Source organism: Elephantulus edwardii, unplaced genomic scaffold (assembly GCF_000299155.1).
Source record: "Elephantulus edwardii isolate Elephantulus edwardi_28Jun2011 unplaced genomic scaffold, EleEdw1.0 scaffold00063, whole genome shotgun sequence".
Lineage (NCBI taxonomy): Eukaryota > Metazoa > Chordata > Mammalia > Macroscelidea > Macroscelididae > Elephantulus > Elephantulus edwardii.
The window spans coordinates 14,281,665-14,304,489 of record NW_006399813.1 but is presented as its reverse complement, the minus strand read 5'-3'; the positions used below and the strand labels follow the sequence as shown (position 1 = coordinate 14,304,489).

Here is a 22,825-nt window from a genome sequence, read left to right as displayed (position 1 = left end):
GTTAAATTTTGCTATTCTGACTGGGGTGAGATGATATCTCATAGTTGTTTTGATTTGCATCTCTCTTAGAGCTAGGGAATTTGAGTATTTCTTCATGTGCTTGTTAGCCATCTGAATGTCTTCTTTGGTGAAGTGTCTGTTCATATCCTGTGCCCATTTTTCTATTGGATTATTTACCTTTATCTTGTTGTGGTGCTGAAGTATTTTATAAATTCTGGGCATAAGTCTCTTATCTGACATGTCATTACCAAATACTTTTTCCCAGTCTGTGGCTTTCCTTTTTACCCCGTTGGAGAAGTTTTTGGATGTGCTTAGTAATTTGAGTCTGAGAAGATCCCGTTCATCTACTTTATCTTCTCCAGGTTGTAGATTTTTCAGGATACTTGGAAGACTGTTTATGTTGTGGATTAGGACTTGTAACGTTCTTCCCAGCTTTTCTTTAAAGAATCTTATAGTTCTTGGTTTCAAATATATTTTTAAGATGGTTTTAAATTCTTTTGGGATTCACTCAAGGTTATGTTTTGTTTCTTGTGAATTTTTTTTTATTCACCTTCATTTTGAACTTGCATATGAGTAGAGGGTGAATAACATTTTATAACTCTCTGTATCTCTGTATTGATATATCTAGGGAGTTCTGGTTACATGGCTGTGCTGCCAGCCCAAGGACCAGCAGTTTGAACTTACCCTAGACTGGATAGGGGAAAGCTAGGTATTGTCCTCCTGTGTGATATACAACCTCTGAAAACCTGCTGGAGAGTCACTTAGGATTCAGTCTGAGTTGATAGTAACGGGGTTTTTTTTTCCCTAAAAAACCCCTTATATCTAAGGGAAGCTCTGGTGGCCTATTGGTGAGAAATTGCACTGCAGTTTGAAAGGCACATGGTTTGAATCCACTAGTTGCTCCAAGGGAAAAGAATGGGTAATCTTCTCCCTTGCAATTAAATTGCCACCGAGTACTTATTGGAGGGTCATCTGTGGGTCAATTGTGACTCGATGGTACACAACCAAAACAAAGCCAACATAGGATAAAGTGAGAGATTTAGAAGGGAGAGAACTTTAAAAAAAAAAAATCAAAAAACAAAACAACAAAATACCCAGCCAGGCAACTATCTATTTATCTAATCATTCCTATTGAGTTGGATCTGACTCATACCTCTAGTGAGTTTCTGAAGCTATAAATTGCACAGGAAGAGATTTTCTTTCTTCCCTTGAAGCTGCTAGCATATTTGAACTACCAGAGATGTCTTTGAGTTTGAAGCCAACTTCCTATGGACTATGCCTCTATATGTGTGTGTGTGTGTGTGTGTGTGTATACATATGTATACACACACACACACACACACACACACATATATATATGATATTACACTGCTATGCCATAGATTCCTGGGGCCTTCTTTTTGCCAATGCCTTCAATGCAGCTTCCAGTTGGCTCCTGTTCATTTGTTTGTTGTTACTGGCATCATCAAGTTGGAACTGAGCTATAGCTGGCCCTCTGGTGGCTTTCAGAGGCATTTATGCATGGGAGAAGACCACCAGTCCATCTGTGGAACAGCTGGTGGATTCAGATCGAGTGCCTTCAGGATTGTAGAGCAACTTCTTGCCACTAGGTCACAGTGCTCCATGTTCATATGGTACTTCCTGAAATTTTTCAATGCCAATCAGTTCTTTTTTAGTATAGTGTATTTCCTCCATCTTCTTTTGATGCTTTCTGGATTGTTCAATATATGGCTCTTTGCATCTTTCAATATTGAGACTTGAGGCTTAAATTTGCTTTTCAGTTCTCTCAGCTTGAGAAATGTAGAGCAAGTTCTTCTCTTTTATTCTCCAATACCAGCCCTCTGAACATTTCATCATAATACTTTTCTTTGTCTCCCCGGTTTGCCCTTTGAAATCTTCTGTTCCGTTTTTTTACTTCAGAATTGATGGAATACCAGTTCATTTGTTTTAGTTAACAAATTCAGCCTTTGATACTGTCACCAGTCTATGCCATGAAATTTGGAAGACAGGAGATTGGAAAAGGTCCATATTTGTTTCCATTCCCAAGAAGAGTAATCCAACAGAATGTGGAAACTATTGAATCATTAATATCATATACAAGCAAAATACTGTGGAAGATCATTAAAAAAATGGCTAGAACAGTACATAGATATGAGTTGCCAGAAGTTTAAACAGGATTTAGAAGAGGCCGTGGCACCAGGGATATCATGGCTGATGTCAGATGGATCCTGGCTGAAAGTAAGGAATACCAGAAGAATATCTATTTGTGCTTTATTGACTATGCAAAGGCATTTGACTATGTAGATCATAACAAGTTGTGGCTGACATTGAGATGGATGGGAGTATCAGAGCACTTAATTATTCTCATGAAGAACATATATTTGGACCAAGAGGCTGTTCTGTAAACAGAGCAGAGGAAAACGGCACAGTTTAAAACTGAGAAGGGAATATGTTAGGGTTGTAGTATCTGTCAAGTATGCTGAGAAAATAATCCAAAAAGCTGGACTCTAGGAAGAGGAGTGTGACATCAGGATTGGAGGGAGACTCCTCAATAACCTGCATTATGCAGATGGCACAACCTTGCTTGCTGAAAGTGAGGAAGACTTGTTGCAGAAGAGCAAGGAATGCATCCTTTGTTATGCATTGCCTCTCAATGTCAAGAAAACAAAGATTCTTACTCCTGGACCAAAAGGCAACTTCAAGACGGATGAAGAGGGGATTGAAAATATCAACATTTCATCTTGCTTGGATCCACAGTTAGCACCCTTGGTACCAGCAGTCAGGAAATAAGGAGATACATAGCACTGCGAAAATCTGTAGTTAGGGACCTCTCCAAATTATTGAGGAGTAATGATAGCAGCTTGAGGACTAAGGTGCATCTGATTCAGATTAAGGTCTTTCTGATCACTTGCTATTCATCTGAGCGCTAGACTATAAATAAGGATAACAGAAGTAGAATTGATGTCTTTGAGCTTTGATATTGGAGAAGGGCACAGAAAATCCCATGGATGGCCAAAAGGACAAAGAGATAATGTCTTGGAGAGAGTGCAGCCAAAGTGTTCTTTGGAGGAAAGAATGATGAGGCTTAGCCTCACATAGTTTGGATATGTTGCTAGGAGGTGCTATTCATTGGGGGACACGATATTGAGAAAAGTGGAGGGTTGGCGAAGGAGAGGAAGACCCTCGACCAGGTGGATTGACACGGTGACCGCTGCAACAGGCTCTTGTGTGTCAGGAAGTGTGAGGATAACACAGGATAGAACAGGGTTCAGGTCTTTTGTTCTTAGGGATACTATGAGCTGTACTTAACTCCACTGCACCTAACAACATCCACAGCATGGGATAATAAATACTGAGAAAACTTGTCTAGTTCTTAAAGCATGAAGGCATATATTTTAACCTTAAATTGTATTTTAATCTTAAATTGATTATGAAATTGTATTAAAGTAATATTCCAATTTATAAAAATGCAACAAATAATTTAAACATTCTTATATTTGCTGTTTTAGGAACAAAAGTTTTCAAAAACTAGGTAAACAACAACATTGTTTTCTGTCTCAGTTCATATTGTACACAGAGGAGAAGTGGGTGTATGGATAGAAACCGCATGTTTTTCTTCCCCTGTAATCGGATTTAGGAGGTCAGGGATTGACTTTGTGTAGACATTTGGCCATAGGCTCTGCTCTGAGTAGTCAGTCAGGTGAATCCTGTCCGTCTTCTTTAGACTATACAGCAGAGCTTAGAAAGAACTTGTTTGACACTCACAGTTCAATATTGTGACTTGAACAATAAACTTAGGCAGAGCAGAAATTATAGGGACAGCACAGAATCAGGTGAGTCAGAGCCATCTTGACATCACACAACAATAACAATTATTTCAGGAGCAAAGATTGAAAGCTGAAACACATTCATTGATCTTCTGGAGGCTCTGATATGACCACTATCTGAGTCAACTTGGAAACATCCCCTTCCTAAGAAACCTTTGCCTGGATAGTTGCTATGCTGTTCCTTTTCTTTCCGTAGTTTCTTGACCTTTTCCATGCATTGGACATTTCGAGTTTTCATTTTCCGGGGGAGAGAAGGAGGGTCTTACAAAGGTTGGGCCCAGCTTCACTAAAAAATTGAGTCAAATTGATGGATATCCAGACTGGATTTTGACCCTGGGACCTTTCTGGAATGAATGTATAGGGTTCACATAGTTGGCTGTGGTTTGCATAGGCTGGCAGTGCCCATCTTAGTCCTTATATTTTTCTTGCCCTCTGTGGTCCAAGGTAAGCCCTTAGGTTTTTAAGGTTTCTTCTGTAAGATCTGAAGACATTTTCAGTCATTTTCTAAACATTTTACAAGGGTTAAGAGGTCTGCGTTTGCAAAATGGTTTGAACAGAAAAAGCCTACACCCTGTAGTTACTGTGAAAGTTTTATTTCAGTAAGAAAAGAAATCAGTAGTATAATTCCCTGTCATCTGAATAAACGAGATTATTTTTGAAAGGAATTAATATTTGTACCAATTCATTTCTAAGTCTTTGCCTCTTTAGCCTCTTAAATAAAAATGCAAATTACTGACCAACATTCTGCTATTCCTTTCAGGAACACCTGTGTGGTTCTTTGTGAAAATTGCTCCAATTCGAAACGAACAGGATAAAGTGGTTTTATTTCTTTGCACTTTCAGTGACATAACAGCTTTCAAGCAGCCAATTGAGGATGATTCATGTAAAGGTTTGTAATTATAATTTGTACAAATATATTTATGCCCTTTTTTCTGCCTTTAGTGTGACTCTTGTTACAGAGAATTTGAGGTTGCCAAGGCAATCTCTGCACAGAGATCAAGATGGGTAAAGTGTTATGCTATTCTGGAATGTAGTGGGGGAGGGGAAGGGAATGAAAATGTCTTTATTTCAAAAAACATTTGTATCACTTTAATCCCTTTTTTAGATTGACTTTTTTAAAAAAGAAAGTTTAGATAGAAGGTAATTGGCAACTCTAATTGACTATGCAAAAGTATTTGATTGTGTGGATGACAACAAATTGTGGCTTACATTGAGAAGAATGGGAATTCCAGAACACTTGATTATGCTCTTTTTTTTTTTAATTTTTGTGTGAGTGTACCATCAAAACAGATCTGACTGGTACAGGAGGAGATTGTCCCTCCTTTTCCCGGCAGAGCATCTGGTGGATTTGAACCATGTGCCTCTGGGATTGTAGTTGCAGCTCCTTGCCACTAGGCCACCAGAGCTCCCCAATTATGCTCTTGTGAAAGCTATACTTCAACCGGGAAACAGTGATAAGAACAGAGCAAGGAAATACTCTGTGGTTCAAAATCAAGGAAAGGAGTGCACTAGGGGTCTGTTCTTCCTTCTTACCTTTTCAATCTATATGTGGAACAGATTATTCAGAAGACACAACTCTATGAAGAAGAATGTGGCATCAAGATCGGAGGAAGACTCATTAACAACCTGTGTTATGCAGATGACATAGCCTTGCTTGCCCAAACTGAAGATGTCTGTCTTGATGCATTTGCTGCAGAAGGTAAAGGACAGTGGCTTTCAGTATGGATTACATCTCAACATCAACAAAACAAACATTCTTGCCACCAGGCCAATTGACAGCATCATGACAGATGAACACATTGAAATTGTTAACAATTTCGTCTGGTGTGGGTCTACAATCAACACTCTTGGCAGAAATCAAAGGATAAATTGTTCTGGGAAAGTCTACTGCAGGGACCACTCCAGCCAGAGTGCTAAGGAGCAGTGATGCAAGTCTAGAGACTAACAAACACCTGATCAAAGCCATAGTCTTCTCAATTACTTGCTTTGCACCTGAGATCTGGATAGTAACTAAGGATGACAGAAGAAGAATCTATGCCTTTGAGTTGTGGTGCTTGAGAAGAGTACTGAATATGCCATGGACTACCAAGAGAACAAATAAGTCTGTCCTGGAGAGGGTGAAACCAGTTTGCTCCTTGGAGGCAAGGCTTGTGAAGCTCTGGCTGATGTCATTTTGACCATGAGGGACTGTTCCTTGGAGAAGGACATCATGCTTGGATGGGTGGAGGGTCAGTGCAGAACAGGAAGACCTTCGACAAGGTGGATTGACACAGTGACTGGGGAAGTGGGAGCAGGAATGTCAGAAACAGTGAGATTGGCTCAAGATAAGGTAGGGTTCAGAGTTATTGCGTATAGCGTCACTATGAGTTGCAGGTGGCTCAATGGCACATAAGAACAGTAACATCATCTTTTCATTTGACAGGTATCAGTGACCTCAGTACATTTGTCCGTGTCTCTAATTTCATATTCATCATCATCTATCTCTCTCTCTCTGTATATATAGATATAGACATAGATATATAGATACAGATAAATCTTTTGCATTGACTGAATTCTAGCATTTCTAGATACATCTCTTTCCTATATGATTAAGTCTGTGGATAGTTATTTCATTTGAGAAATAACACCAGTGAGCACAAGGTCTTCTATGACATATCCCCAAAGGTCATTTAATTGGGTCTGTGACCAAATTGACAAATCATCCATATCATCTGCATTTATTCTTTGTATAGCACTGAGGTTCTTGGAAAGGAGATGACTCGGAATTTCTGGAAGAGCATTACCCCTGTTAGAGGTCCAGCTTGTTAAAGTATACTGAGGATGGCATGCAGTTCAGAGAGGTTTGGGATCAGACGCCACTTTTTTCATTACCTTCTTCTATACATGTGTTCAATATAACAAAGAGGTTGGTTTAGGAGGTGTTGGCATCACAGTGCTTCCTGGCTCTGTGGTTTCCAAAAGTAGCAGAGAAATGAGAATTGAGTACAAAGCAGCACCAAACTGAGGCATAATGGCATTGATGAAACAAAACTTGTTAAGTGGGCCTTCGAAGAGGGAGTAAAAAGCATCATGCAGGTGTTCTTTAATGTACTGTGTCCTCTGAAGGAATTTAAATCTCCCAGCATATTCTGTTGTTAGTCATCTCCAACTCATAGCAACCTTATGCATAGCATGAAATTTCCAGTCTAGCTCCATCTTCGTAGTCATTGGGAAGTCTGGGTCTATTTTTGCAGCTACTATGTAAAACTATCTCATTGAGAGGCTCTCTCTTTTTTGTTGGCACTCTAATTTGCCAAGTATGCTTTCCTTCATGGACTAGTCCTTTCTGGTGACACAGCCAAAGTAAATGAATCAGAATCTTGCTGTCGTCGCTTTTAAGGAACATCTGGTTACAGTTCTTCCAAGACACATTTGTTCATTCTTGCAGCAGTCCATGGTTTATAATCCATGTTCTTCAACTACACTTGGGTTTGCATATGTCAGTTTTTCTTAGTTTTCCTTTTTCATTGTCTATTTCATGTATCTGAAAGGATTTTAAAAGGTTGTGACTTGGATTGGATGTATTTAGTCATCAAAGTGACATTTGGATACTAACAATTAGTACAGCCTGATTTTTTAAAAAATAATATATAGTGCAATAAATTAATTTTTTGTCTTTTTATTCTCAATTTAATGAATACAGTGGATTCAGTATCTTAACTAGTGTCTCAGCCTGCTCTCCTGCTGATCTGTAGCTGTCTGATTTCTACTTTCTGATTTTGTGATTGCTCGGCAATCAGTATTACACATTGACGTACTCACTCACTCACAATTAAAGATTATTTTACTGTTTAGAATGAATGTATGACTTTGATGTTGTTCTTAAACATTTTGTTGTGGTTTGTGTGAAAGTTTACAGAAGAAATAGATATTTTTGTTTTGTGTCATTGGCTCCAATCTCCTGAATGGAACAGTACTGGTCAAACTTGGGTTCCCCATCTCTATTCATCCTGCTTTTCTACTGCTATCTATACTCAGAGATTTAATTTTAGGCAAATGCTGCCATTTTATTCTTGCATGGTTGACAGTTATGAGGAGTACTTCCTTTCTGATTTTATTGTTTACTCCATAGATTTCTCCATTGCTTGGCTAAAAGTTAATAATACCTTGAGGTGGCTTCTGTTCAAGATTTGAAGGGTATTTAAGGAGCACATTCTCAAGGTTTATACCAATCCATATTGATCAGTGAGTCTAGCCCTTTTATAATTTTGAATTGTTTTCGGCATTTTTTTTTTGTTGTTGTTGTTTAAGTCTGTTTAGGACTTTTTTTTTTTAAGATCTCAGTCAGAGCAGCTGGTAGTGGTAGTAGGGCACCATCTAGTTCTTCTGGTCAATGGTTAGATCCAGGTCAATGATTAGTAGAGACTGATTCATGTGTTCCATTAGTTCTTTGTTGTAATTGTTTTTGTTTTTCAAAGCCATACATGAGAGTCCCAATTACTCTCCTTCAACACTCATATTGTGTTTTATAATTAAGATTTTAGTGAAAGTGTATGGAAAGGATGGGTTTTAATTCATTAATTGATGTACATTTTCCTCCATCTCCCTTTCCCAGTTCACTTTGTAATGCATGTCTTGTTACAGATTGTCAATTGCCATACTGAAATGTCTAATAATCCATTCCCTTCAGATAGTCCATCCTTTCTCCCATTCCAATGTAGTGTTCATTTTCTGTCCATTCTCACCCTGCTTTCCCTTTGCTGTTGTCCATCCTATTTTTGTAACAGTGGTCCTATGCAATATTTGTCCTTTTGGGACTGATATACTCCACTCAGCATAAAGCCTTTCAGATTGTGTAGGTTTTACCAAGTTCATTGTTGATGTCTTTGAGCTGTGGTGCTGGAGAAGAGTGTTGAGGGTACCATGGACTGCTAGGAAAACAAACAGATTTATCCTAGAGAGAGTTAAACCAAGCGGCTCCTTGGAGGCAAGGATTCTGAGGCTTCATCTAATATACTTTGGACATGTTGTAAGGAGGACTGACTGGTCCCTGAACAGGTACATCATGCTTGGGAGGGTGGAGGGACGGCGCAGGAGAGGAAGGCCCTGTATGAGGTGGATTAATTCAGTGACTGGGGTAGTCGGGATGAGTGTGTTGGGGACAGTGCGATTGGCACAGGACAGAGCAGAGTTTAGGGCTGTTGTACATAGGGTCGCAATGAGTCGCGACTAGACGGCACATAACAACAACATTGTTTTTCAGTGCTATGTAGTATTCCTTTGTGTGGATGTATGACAGTTTTTCTTTCCATTTATTAGTTGATGGGCCCTTGAGCTGCTTTCATCTCTTCACTATTGTGAAATAAACATGAGTGTAGATACATTTGTCTGTATGACAGCTCGAGTTTCTTTAGGCCATATTCCCAGTAGTTAGAAAGCTGGGTCAAATGCAATCTCTACAAATTTTTAAGAAAGCACCAGACTGCCTTCTATTGTACCATTTTACATTTTCATCAGTTATGAATGAGTGTATCAATAACTCCACTTCCTTGCCAGTGATTGTTATATACTATTCTATTGAATTTTATTATTGTTGCTGGAGTGAGATGATATCTTGTTATTTTCTTTTGCATCTCGCTGATAGCTAGAGATTTTGAACATTTCTTCATGTGTTTGTTGGCCATTTCAAGTTCTTCTTTAGTGAAGTGTCGATTTATATCTTGTGCCCATTTGATTGGGTGGTTTGCCTTTTTCTTGTTAAAGGGCTAGAGAATTCTATTCATTTTTAATGTGATTCCCTTATAAGATATGTTGTTATGTGCTGTCGAGTCGTTTGCAACTCATAGTGACCCTATGTACAACAGCTCTAAACTCTGCTCTGTCCTGTGCCAATCTTATTGTCTCCGACACACTCATCCCTATTGCCCCAGTCACCGAATCAATCCACCTCCCAGAGGGCCTTCCCCTCCTGCGCCTGCCCTCCACCCTCCCAAGCATTATGTCCTTCTCCAAGGACTGATCTCTCCTTACAACATGACCAAAGTATGTCACAAGTCTCAAAATCTTTGCCTCTAAGAAGCAGTCCGGTTTCACCCTCTCATTGCCAAATATTTTTTCCCCAGTCTGTAGGCTTCCTTTTTACCCCATTGGAGAAGTTTGGTGTTTCATTTAAAAAATTTGTTTTATATTGGTTTGCAAACAGTGTTCATATATATTGTGTTTCCCACTACTTTCATTCATAATTGTGTTTCAGACAATCATTTCCACTCAATAGGTTTTATAAAATTAATCACTATTGAACTATGCCACCATTACCCCATCATTCCAGATCCCCACTGGATCCTTCCCATTTCCGTTACCCCTCTCCCTCCACCCACCAAATTGTGCAACCTCCTGCCCCTCCCCACCTTTCTACTCCCGCCCTTTCCCCACCTTTTCTCCCCATACATGTTTTCCTAATTATCTTTATGTTTTTTATAATAATGGTCTTATGCAATATTTATCCTTAGAGACTGAGTTAGTGCACTTTAGCATAATGCTCTCCAGTCTTTCCCAGGTTATGTAGTAATTTTCAAAATCCTTGTTCCTGAGTTCTGCACATAGTATTCAATAGCATGAATGCACCACAGTTTCTCAATTCATTTGATTGTGGTTGGACATTTGGGCTGTTTCCCTGTTCTTGCAATTGTGAATTTCTATGTTCAGCTTTTTTGAGGAAACACCAAGCTGCCTTCCAGAGTGACTGTACCATTTTATGATACCACCAACAGTATATGAGAGTTCCTATCTTTCTGCATCCTCTCCAGCATTTATTGCTTGATTTCCTGTTAAACTTTGCTGCTGCTACTGGGGTGAAGTGGTATCTCATTGTGGTTTTTATTTGTATCTCTTTTATTGGCAGTGGTTTTATGCATTTCTTCATGTATCTGTTGGTCATCTGAATGTCTTCCTCCGTGAAAAGTCTTTTATTTTGCCCATTTTTTAATTAGATTATCAGCCCTTTTTCTGTGGAGACCCTGTAGGGATTTGATTTTTAGAAGGTACTATTCATCTATTTATCCTGTCCTGGTTGTAAGTTTTTTGTTATGCTTGGAAGTCTATTCAGGGCTTCTAGGGTTTTTCCACTGATGAACTTTATAGTTTTTTATTTTATTCCTAGGTCCCTGATCCACTTTTCTGCAGATGGTTTTCCAATTTTGCCAGCGCCATTTGCTAAAGAGGCTATTGTTTCCCCACTTATTTAATTTCTTTATAAAGTACTGGTTGACCATAGGTAGATGAGTTTACTTCTAGGTTCTCTATTTCACTGATATTTGTGTCTATTTCTGTAGCAGTACCATACTATCTTGATTACTGTGGCTGTGTACTAAGATTTAGATCAGGGCACTGATAAAGCCATCTGATCTAGGGATTATTTTGTTGGGAATTTTTTATGACCTGGTCAGTTTCTCCTTCTGTGATGGATTTGTTAAGGTGTTCTAGTTTAGTTGTGTCAGTTTTAGTGGATTGCAAGTTTCTATGCATTTGTATTTGTTTGAGTATGGTTTGTAATACAATTCTGTTATTGATCTTTGTATTTTGGTTGGTTCTCTTGTGACCTTGCCCTTTCATTTCTTATTCATATTATTTGTATCTTTTCTTTCTATTCCTTTGTAAGCTTTGGCAGTGCTTTATTGATTTTATTGTTACTTCCTAAAAACCAACTCCTGTTTGTGTTGATCATTTCAATTGTTTTTCTGTTTTTTATTCCATTTGTTTCTATAATATTTTTCTTTAGAGGTTGCTGGATTTTCTTATTGTTCTTTTTCTATTTGTTAGAGATGTTGAGTTATATTTTTATTCTTTCTTCTCTTTTGATGGTACTTATTGCTATGAATTGACCTCTAAGTACTACTTTTGCTCTATCCCAGAGATTTTGATAAGTTGTTTTCATTTTCATTTGTTTAAAAAAATGAGTTTTTAAAAAAATTTTTAATTTCTTTTCTATTACCCACTCATGATTATTTTTTCTATTACTATTCATGTTTAAGTAAAAAGTTGTTTAGCTTCCAGGTGTGTGGGTTTTTCTCCTTTTTTTTTTTTTGCAGCTTCTTGTCTTTATTTTATTTATTTATTTTTTTACAGAGGTTTTGGATTTCCATTCATTCATTGCCGCAATTTTCTCCCTTCCCACCCCTCCCCACCAGCTCGCTTCCTGCTCCGAAGAAAAAAAGAAAAAGAATTCCTTCATTAATATACAATTCCCACGTCCCTTCCCCCCACCCCCCACCCCGAGTACACTTCTCTATGCAACCTTAACTCTGGATTCCTGTGCTAACCATAATACTCAATCATATATCACTTCTAATCTGTTCTTTCCCTCATCTGTTTCAAGACAATATACATAATTTGTCCAGTTTTTTCTGTCATACCCCCACCCTGATGTCAGATCCATTCTACCCATTTTAATTCCTCTTTTTTAACACTTTTAAAATTATTATTATTTTCAATGAAAATTTACAGAGACTTTGGATTTCCAAATTTACAAAATGTACAGAGACTTTGGACTTTTTTTTCTATTTTTATTCATTTTTAATTTTATAGCATTGTGGTCTGAAAAAATATTTGCATAGTTGACATTTTTTTAAATTTATTGAGGCTTACTTTGTGATCTATGATCTAATTAATATGATCTATTCTTTAGAACATTCTGAATGTGCTGAAGAAGAATATATACTGAACTTTTTAAAGGTACATTATCCTGTGTAGACTTATGAGATCTATAGTTGATTGACTGTATTGTTTAATTTTCAGCATCTTTGTTGAATTTCTTTCTGGTCATTCTATCTTTCCTTGAAAATTGTATATTAAAGTCTTCCACTACTATCGTGTTGTTGTCAATGTATTTTTTTAATTCCGTTAACATTTGCTTTGTTTATTTTACAACTTTATCATTTGGTACATAGATATTTATTATGGTTATGTTATGTAGTTCTATTGGTCTTTTAAATATTATATAATCCTTTCTTGTCCTTTATGATAGTTTATACCCTGAAATATATTTTATCAGATGTTAATATTACTACTCCTGGTTTTTATTTTCTGGTTGCCATTTGCTTAGTATATTTTTCTACCCTTTGATTTTCACTTTGTCTTTATCTTTGCTTTTTCAGATATGTCTCTTGTAGACAGAATATTGATGGTTTTGGGTTTTTTTTTATCAAATCTGCCACTCTTTTTCTCTTCACTGCTGTATTTAAATAGTTCACATTCAGTGTAATTTTTGAGGAGTATGTTTTATTGCTATCATTTTGTTGGGTTCTCAGTTGTGTTGTTGCTGGTTACTTTGATCCATCTACTTTTCTGTGATGTCTCTGTGGAAAAGACTTCCTTTCATATTTCTTGCAGCATTGTTTTTGTTTTCATTAAATTCCTTAGTTTCCATTTTTCTGAGAACATCTTGATCTCTCCGTCATATTTGATGGATAGTTTTGCTGGTTACAGTAATATTGGTTGACAGTTGTGTTCTTTGAGTGTTTGATATATGTCATTCTACTATCTCCTTGCTTGTATAATTTCTGCGGAGAAACTCACATTTAATTTTATTTGTTCTCGTTGTGAGGTTACTCCTTGTCTTTCTCTAGCTGCTCTCAGAATCCGTGCATTGTCCTTGATTCTAGGAAATTTGAGTATGATATGCCTTGTTGTTTTTCTATTGAGATCATTTCTATTTGAGATTCCCTAAGCATTGTGGATGTATATTCAGTTCTTTCCACTGCCTTTTTTTGCATCTTCCTTTTCTGGAATTCCAATTATATGCATGCTATTCCTCTAGAGGGTGTCCCGCAGTATTCTTAGGCTTTCATAATTTTCCTTCCTTTTTGATTCTAATTTTTGCTCTAGCATGTCAGTGCTGAGAGCTTTTTCTTCTGTTTTCTGATTCTCTTCTCTTTTTCTTCATTTCTGCTTTTCTGTCCCTCAGCATGTTAACAACTTCTAAGAGGTTGTTCTTAATATTCTGGATTCCTGTTTCTTCTTTTTTAGGTTTTCTAATGCCTCATTGGTTTTAGCTCTTCCCCCCTCCACACCCTCCCTTGTTGCTTTTTGAAGTTCTTCTTGGCTTTTGTTTGGAAATTCCTCCAATTATTTGATTTTTTTTCTTTACCCATTGGAAATGCTTGATCATTGCTCTTTTGAATTCCATGTTAAGAATTTCAATCACGCTTCCCATCTATGGGAAATCCATTGGTTCAGTGTTTTACCACTTTAAAAAATATTTTTATTTTATATTGATTTGCATACAGAATTCACATATAATGTATTTCATTCATATACATTGTTTCACACATTTTTCATTCACATTGTGTTTCATATGATCATTCTCATACATTGTTTAATAAAATTAATCACCATAGATTTATGTCCACAGTCACTCTGTCTTTTCAGGTCCTTACTTGACCTTTCCTAATTCTTTCACCTCCTCCCTTAACCCACCAAACTCTGTGGTCCTGTGATTTCCCCTCTCCATACCCTTAATTCCCTTCTTCCTTTCCCCTTTTGTACTTTCATATACTTCTTACTAGTTATTCTTCTATTTTTACAATAATGGTCTTATGCCATATTTGTCCTATGACACTGAGTTAGTTCCCACAGCATAATGCTCTCCAGCTTCTCCCATGTAGATAGTATTTCCCCCCCTTTTTATGTTAGTTTGCATACAAAATTCATGTATACTATCTTTCATTCAAATACATTATATTTCACACATTCCTTCATTCACAATACTTTGTCTTTTTAGGTCCTAAATGAATCTTTCCTAGTTTCCCCCGGCCCTCTTCCCACACTGTGTAAACCTGTGATTTCTGCCCCTCCCCACCTCAGCCACCTTGCCTCCTCCCTTCCTCTTTTGGACTTTCATGCACATCTCACTAATTATCCTTCTATTTCTATAATAATGATCATATGCGGTATTTTTCCTTATAAAACTGAGTTAATTCACTCAGCATAATGCTCTCCAGTCTCTTCCATGTTACATAGCATTTTCAGAGGTCGTTGCTCCTGAGAGCTGCATAGTATTTGATCCTGGGAATGAACTGCAATTTCTCTATCCATTAATTTTTAAATAGCTATTAGGCTGTTATAATTTTCTTGCTACTGTTAATAACACTGCTGTGAACATTGGTATACAAATCTCCGTTTGCGTCTCAGTTCTATTTTCCTTGAGGTATAGAGCTAGAAATGGAATAGCTGAATCATATGGAATGTCTATGTTTAGCGTTTTTTTTTCTTAAAAAAATTATTTTGGAGTTCCCCTCCCAATATCATTGTGTTTCTTGTAATCATTTCCATACATTGTAACTTATAAGTTTAGTTGCCACTGATCTATGCCTATTATTACCCCATCTTTTCAGATCCCCACTAGATCTTTTCTAATTCCTTCACCCACTTCCCTCTCCCCACCAAACTCTGTGACCTCATGATTTTACCCCTGCTCCACCCTCCTATCCTGCCCCATCCTCTTCCCTCTTTGGAAATTTATACACTTCTTACTAGTTATCCTCCTATTTTTACAATAATTGTCTTATGCAGTATTTGTCCTCATGGGCCTGAGTTAGTTCACTCAGCATAATGCTCTGTAGTCTCTCCTGTATTCTGTAGTATATTCAGCTTTTTAAGGAAGCACAAAATTGCCTTCCAGAATGGTTGTACCATTTTACAATCCCACCAACAATGTAAGAGAGTTCCCACCTCTCCAAATCTTCTCCACCATTTATTGCCTGCTATTCTATTAAACTTTACCACAGCTACTGAGGTGAAATAGTATTTCACTCTTGTTTTGATTTACATCTCTTTTATTGCCAGGTATTTTGAGTATTTCTTCCTTTATATGTTGGCCATCCAAATGTCTTCTCCTATAAAACATTTTCCATGTCTTTTGCACAATTTGTAATTGTGTTATCAGTCTTTTTCTTGTGGTATTCTGTATACTAAGGTGCGTCTGCTACAGGCCATGGTCTTTGCAATCACTTATTATGCATCAGAGAGTTGGACAATGACTAGGGAGGATAGAAGGAGAATTGATGCCTTTGAGCTGTGGTACTGGAGAAGAGTATTGAATATACCATGGACTGCTAAGAAAATCAACAGGTTCATCCTGGAGAGGGTTAAATTGGGCTGCTCTTTGGAGACAAGGATTCTGAGGCTTTGTCTGATGTACTTTGGACATGTTGTAAGGAGGGACTGGTCCTTGGAGAGGGACATCATGCTTGGGAGGGTAAAGGGACAGTGTTGGAGGGGAAGGCCCTCTATGAGGTGGATTGATTCAGTGCCTGGGGTAATCAGGATGCGTGTATCAGAGACAGTGTGATTGGCACAGGATAGAGCAGAGTTTAGGGCTGTTGTTCATTGGGTTGCTATGAGTCGCAAGTGACTCTACAGCACATAACAACAACAACAACAACAACAACAACAACATTCTATAAACTTTCATTATGAGACCCTTGTCTGAGATGTCATTGCTAAATGTTTTTTACCCAGTCTGTGAACCTCTTTTCATCCTATTGGAAAAAAATTGAATCATATAAGGACTTAATCTTTAGACGGTCTCATTCATCAATGTTATCCACCCTTGGTTGCACATTTCTTGCTGTATTTGCCGACCTCTTGGTAACCATAGGTAAGACCTTCTACATTTTGCCCTATTTTATCTCTTATGATCTTTATCATTTTGAGTTTTACCTCTAGGTCACTGATCACCTTAACCAAGGTCATATCTTCTTGATCATTGTGACTTTAATCATTACATAGTGCCTTTCCTTATCTTTTATGGTGATTTTCATCCTGAAGTCTATTTTATCAGAGGCTAGTATTTTCACTCCTCCTTCTGTGGATGCCATTTGCTTGGTATATTTCCCCCCACCTTTGGATATCTTTTTCCTAGCCTCTTAGGTGTGTCTCTTATAGGCCACATATTTATTCTTTTTAATCCATTCTGCTGGTAGTTTTCTCTTGCTTGTTGCATTTAATCATTAAGTTTGACTATTGGAAGGCCAGATTTTGTCACTACCATTTTACTGTGTTTCTTTTTTTGTTGTTTCTGTTTACTATTACCCATCCATTTTCTTTCGGTGACTCTTAGTGAAGGACTTCCTTTATAATTTCTTGTAGAGTTGGTCTTGTTTGCACGAGTTCCTTAAGCATCTGCTTTCCAACAAATGACTCAATTTCTGCTTTATATTGGATGGACAGTTTTTCTGGATACAGGGTCCTCTGCTAGAAATTAGGTTTTTTCAGCCTTATGTTTATGCTATCCCATTGTCTTCTTGCTCACATTGTTTCTGCTGAGAAATCAGAACTTAATTGATTCTACTTTGTAGATGACCGTTTTTCTTGCACTACTTTTAGTATTCTATCCTTATTTTTTATTTCAGAGAAATTTGTCTATGCTATATCTTGATGTTTTTCATTTCAAGTCTCACTTGGGATTTTTTGAGCTTCTTTAATGAGGATTTCCTCACTTTTCCTAATGCCTGAGAAGTTTTCTTCTAGTACCTGTTCCACAATTTTCTTAGTGCTTTCCCTGCCCTTCTCCTATACTGGAATTCTAATCATACATATACTGTTCCTTTGATATTTTGCCGTATAATTAAAATGTTTTCTTCATTTTGCTTCCATCTCTTCTCTCCGCCCCCCCCCAGTATGTTTCCATTGAAGTTCTTGTCTTCTAACTCACTGATTCTCTCTTTCACCTCTTCTGTTTGGCTTTTTAGTCCCTCTAGCATATTGGAGGCACTTTGATGGCCTAGTGACAAGCAGCTGCACTTCAGTATCAAAGGAACATGATTTGAGACCAACATCTGCTCTATATGCAATTAACTGCCTCTGAAAACTTGCTGAAGGGTCAGCTATGGGTTGGTTCCTACTCTATGGTATACAACAACAACAATAACCAGCATGTTGGAAACTTCTACCATTTCAGTCTTGATATTATGGATTGTGTTTATAAGCTTTTGTGTTCTTTCCAGTATTGTGTTGACTATATCCTCTCTGTCCTGTGATGATTATTTTCTTCCACCTCTTTTTCTGAAGTTTCAATTCTTTCTTTCACCTTATGCAATTTCCCCCATAGTTTCTCATGTTTCTCTGTGTTGATATATTTCTTCTGATTCCCTGTCTCCCAAGTATTTGCTTTATTTATGGCTTCCATTCCATCATTTGTACCTTTTCCCATAGCTGCTCTTATGTCTCCACATTCAGTATATTTCTTCTTGTTCCCTTTCTCTGGAGTATTTTCTTTATTTGTAGCTTCCATTCTTTCTTCTATCATTTGTACTTTCTTTAGTAGCTGTTTATGTGACTCCACAGTAATGTATTTTTTCTTCCTCTTCATCTCTGGGGTACTCCTTCGGTCTGCAATATTCTCTGCTTTTTAGGAGTTTTATTTCATTTTCCACCCCACAATATTTGAAGCTTCCTGCTGCATTCTTGACATGATGTGAAGTTTTTCTTGGTATATGTTAGATGTGTTAGGCTTTTCTATTTTATCTGCATAGGTTGTTGATAGTTCTTGTCTTGTTATTGACTAGTTTCAGACCTACAGTGTTCCCTTTATTGGAGAAGGCAACTCACTATGCCATGATTCCTGTGCTCTAGGAAAGCTTTTCTTTCCTAAAGTCCTTCAGCTTCTCTTTGGACTGCAATGCAGCGTGTGGGAATCTTGTCTGAGCACCGGCTTGCCTCTTATAAAGTTTGTAATTGTCCTTAGTGGTGCTCGTGTGCAACATATCCAGAGACCAACTTCCTCCTGATTGCTATACACTAACCACTGTGGCACAAGGAAGCCAGGGCCTAGTCCTTCTATGCACCTTTCAGATATGTATAGCTTCTTACAAGGTAGAATCTCTCCTGCCTGCACCTGCTTTTTAAATAGTCCTTTGTAATTGTCCCTTGGTGGTGCACAGAGCAGCTGGAGACTAAGCCAGTCACTTTTTGGGGGCATGATATTTTGCTTTGGTTTTGTGTGTTGTGTGAGGTAGTCTCTGCTTCTTCTGTGTCATTTGTGTGATAATGTTTTTTTTTGCTTGGGCTCCTAGATAGTCCTGGGTCTAGTGACCTTGGCTGGGGCACTCACTGCTTCAGTGTAGAGAAGGACAACTTGCCCTGCATAAAGACCACTCTGTTCAGTAGACTTAAGGAAAGACTTGTTTCACTTGGGAAGCTTAACACTCCAGGGGAGGTAAGGGCATGATTGAATTACTGTATGGTTTCTTGGCTTGCAGAAGACTTGTCCTGGCTGAGAAGCTTTCTGCCTCAGGGCAGGAGAGGGCAACTCTTCCTGCCTAAAGTCCTCAATGGTCCCACAGCTGATGAGAAGCTCATCTTCCTGGGGGTTAACCTCTCCGGGGAATGGGATGACAACTCGCCCTACCTGATGATCTCTCTGGTCTTTGCGGCTGACAGGAAAACCTAGATTAATTGTTTCTTGAGTCTTTGAGACCATTCTAAAACTTTTAAGAATGTAGTTGCTATGCATCAGTGTAGAACATTTATCTTTGTGATCTATCTTATGATAATTGACCCTAATGTTCCCTGAGATTGGGGTCCTCAGCTTCTAAACTGAGTGATTCACTCCCTCTAGAAATTTGCTTATGGCTTAGAAGTTTTCAACCTTTCTTCCTGTATGATCTGATATGTCTTTAATATATTTGTAACAGGTAAAAATACATACATAGAAATATCTTTGACACTCCTCTAATACTTGTTGATGTACTTTCATTTCATTCCCTCCATCTATTTATTTTGTCTGACTTCCATATATCAAATAATATATTTTGTTATTGCAGTATTACTCCACATTTCATTATAATATTTTGCTTTGTCTTCTCAAGCTATCTTTGAAATCATCTATTTATCTCTCATATTTCAGAATTTCCTCCTTTTAACTTCTCTAAGTAATGCAAGTTTTAGAGTCTCTTCTGACATCCAATTTGGCCTTTCCTTTCTTCTCTGTTTTTGTCATTGTGACTTTTTGCTTTCTTTATGGATGATATTTTAACAAAAATCTGGAGGACAATTACCTGGCCAACTGACTGGAAGAGATCCATACTTATTCTCATTTAAAAAAAAAAAGTGACCCAAGAGAGTCACTTTTGTGGAAATTATCGAAAAATATCACTAATATCACACAGTAGCAAAATCCTGCCAAAGATCATCCAGAAACAGCTGGAACAGTACATTGACAGAGAACTACCAGAAATACAATCTGAATCTAGAAGAGGTTGTGGCACTAAAGATAGTATAACCAATGTCAGATGGATCTTGGCAGAAAACAGAGAGTACCAGAGGAATGTCTATCTGTGTTTCATTGACTATGCAAAGGCATTTTACTGTGGGTCACAACATATTGTGGCTAACCTTGAGGAAAATAAGAATCTCAGAACACTTGATTGTGCTTAAGCGGAACCTAACCTTGGACCAAGAAGCAGTCCTCAGAACAGAGCAGGGAAACACTGTATGGTTCAATATCAGGAAAGGCAAGCATCAGGGATGTATCCTGTCTTTATACCTTTTCAATCTATATTCAGAACAGATCCATTGGAGGTAGACTCATCAACAACCTACGTTGTGCAGATAACACAGCCTTGCTTGCTGAAACTGAAGAAGACCAGAAGTGCTTGCTGCCGAAGGTCAAGGACTGTAGCTTCTATATGGATTGAAGGTCAACATCAAGAAGACAAAGATTCTCACCACTGGCCAATTGGCAGTACCATAATAGATGGAGAAGAGATTGAAGTTATTAATTACAGTTTGCTGGCTACACAATCAACACTCTTAACATCAGCAGTCAGGAAATCAAAAGATGAATTGCATTGGGAAAATCTGCAGTCAGGGACCTCTCCAGAGTGCTGAAAAGCAACAATGTCAGTCTAGAGACTAAGATGAGCCTGATTCAGGCCATGATCTTCACAATTATTTGCTATGCATCAGAGAGCTGGACAATGACTAAGGATGATACAAGAAGAATAGATGCCTTTGAACTGCGGTGCTGGAGAAGAGTCTTGAATAGACCATGGACTGCCAAGAAAACAAATAGGTCTGTCGTGGAGAGGGTGAAACCAAGTCTTTCGTTGGAGGATAGGATTTTGAAACTCCATTTTATATACTTTGGGCATGTGGTCAGAAGATACTGGTCCTTGGAGAAGGACATCATGCTTGTAATGGTGGAGGGACAGTGCAAGAGAGGAAGACCCTGGATGAGATGGATTGATACAGTAACTGGGGCAATAGGGGTTGGTGTTTTGGAATTAGTGAGACTAGCTCAGAACAGGGCAGGTTTAAGAGCTGTTGTACATAAGGCTGCTATGGATTGCAGGCAACTTGATGGCTCTTAACAAGAACAACATACAAAGAGCTCTAATTATAAGACTGAAAGGGAAAGTCATATTTGGTACATCTCAAGATGAAATAATTGTATAACAAATTCAGGAGTTGCAATCCTGAAGAACTATCGGGGCAAAATCTTCTATGAGGCAGGAAACATCTAAAGAAGATTGAAGGTATATACACAAAGTCATTGGGTACTGGCTGACACTAAACTGTTTTAGCAAGTAGAATATTGATGGTAGATTAGTAAAGAACACTCTATAACAACTGATGTCTTTAATTTGTGGTGTTTCAGGAGATAGATTTAGCCCTGGACATACTCACTAGTCTGTAGCAAAAAATTGGGAAGATCTGACTGACTGACAGAGATCTATACTTGTCCTATTCCAAAATATGGTGATGAAACAAAGTATATAAATTATTGAACAATATCATTAATATCATAAGCAAGTAAAATCTTGCTGAAGAGTATTTAAAAAAATGGCTTGAACAGGAACAGCTGGGGAAACTTCCAGAAATTTAAGCTGGCTTAAAAAAAGCTGTGGAACAAGGGATATCATTTATCATAGCTGATGCCAGATGGATTTTGTCTGAAAACTGAGAACAGCAGAGAAATGTTTACTTGTGTTTTATATTTATTTGACTGGATGGATAATAATAAATTGTAGATAACACTGAGAACAATGCAAGTTCCAGAACACTTAATTGTGCTCATGTGAAATCTATCTAAAGACCAAGAAACTGTTGTCAAAACAAAATAAGGAATACTGCATGGTTTAAAATCAGGAAAGATGTGTATCAGGTTATATCACTTCTCTATACCTATTCAATCTGTATTTTGATCGAATAATTCAAGAAGCTGGACTACATGAAGAGGACTAATCAACAACCTGAATTATGCAGATGACACAGCTTTGTTTATAGAAAGTAAAGTGTTGAGTAGTTGAGAAACACTTACTGCAGAAAACTAGAGACTACAGTTTTCAACATGGATGAGATGTCAGCATCAAGATAACAAAAAATTTACCACTGGATCTATTAGGAAATATCATAATAGATAGAGAAAAGACTAAAGTTATCAAGGATGTAATTTTACTTGGAAATTAACCACTATATTGATAATAGTCAAGAAATATGTTGCATTAGGCAAATTTGCTGTTAGGAATATCTTTAAAGTGGTAAATAGAAAACTTGCCACTTTAAAGACCAAGATCTGCCTGATACAAGCCATGGTATTTTCAATTGCTTCATATGCATCTGAAAATTGGACAGTGAATAAGAGAGACTAAAGTAGAAGTGATGCCTTTGAATTGTAATGTTGAAGAAGATTATTGAATGGTAAACCAAAAGGATAAACCCATCTATCTTGAATGAAGTATGACCAAGGTGCTCCTTAAAGAAAAGAATAATGAAACTTCCTCTCACACACTTTGGGCATATTTTTAGAAGTGGTCAGTCCTTGGAAAGAAATATCATGCTGGAAAGGGTAGAAGGTCCTTGAAAGACAGGAAGACCTTCAACAAAGTGGATGCAGTGACTGCAAAAATAGGCTTGAGCAAGATAGAGTTTTTTGGTTTTTTTTTTGGCATTTTCTTTTTTTTTTTTTTAAATTTAGGTTATTTAGTTTTCATTTCAATGAACATCTACAGAGATTTTGG

The 22,825-nt window shown here is 37.6% G+C and overlaps 1 protein-coding gene across 2 annotated transcripts in view; it reads left to right on the top strand.

Moving 5' to 3' along the window:
- Positions 1-22,825, top strand: part of KCNH1 (potassium voltage-gated channel, subfamily H (eag-related), member 1) — a 717,114-nt gene that overhangs the window by 85,752 nt on the left and 608,537 nt on the right. For both annotated transcript variants that reach the window (XM_006887955.1, XM_006887954.1), the window contains exon 4: positions 4,588-4,716. In XM_006887955.1, the coding sequence (XP_006888017.1) occupies positions 4,588-4,716 (129 nt within the window). The remainder of the gene's footprint in view (positions 1-4,587; positions 4,717-22,825) is intronic.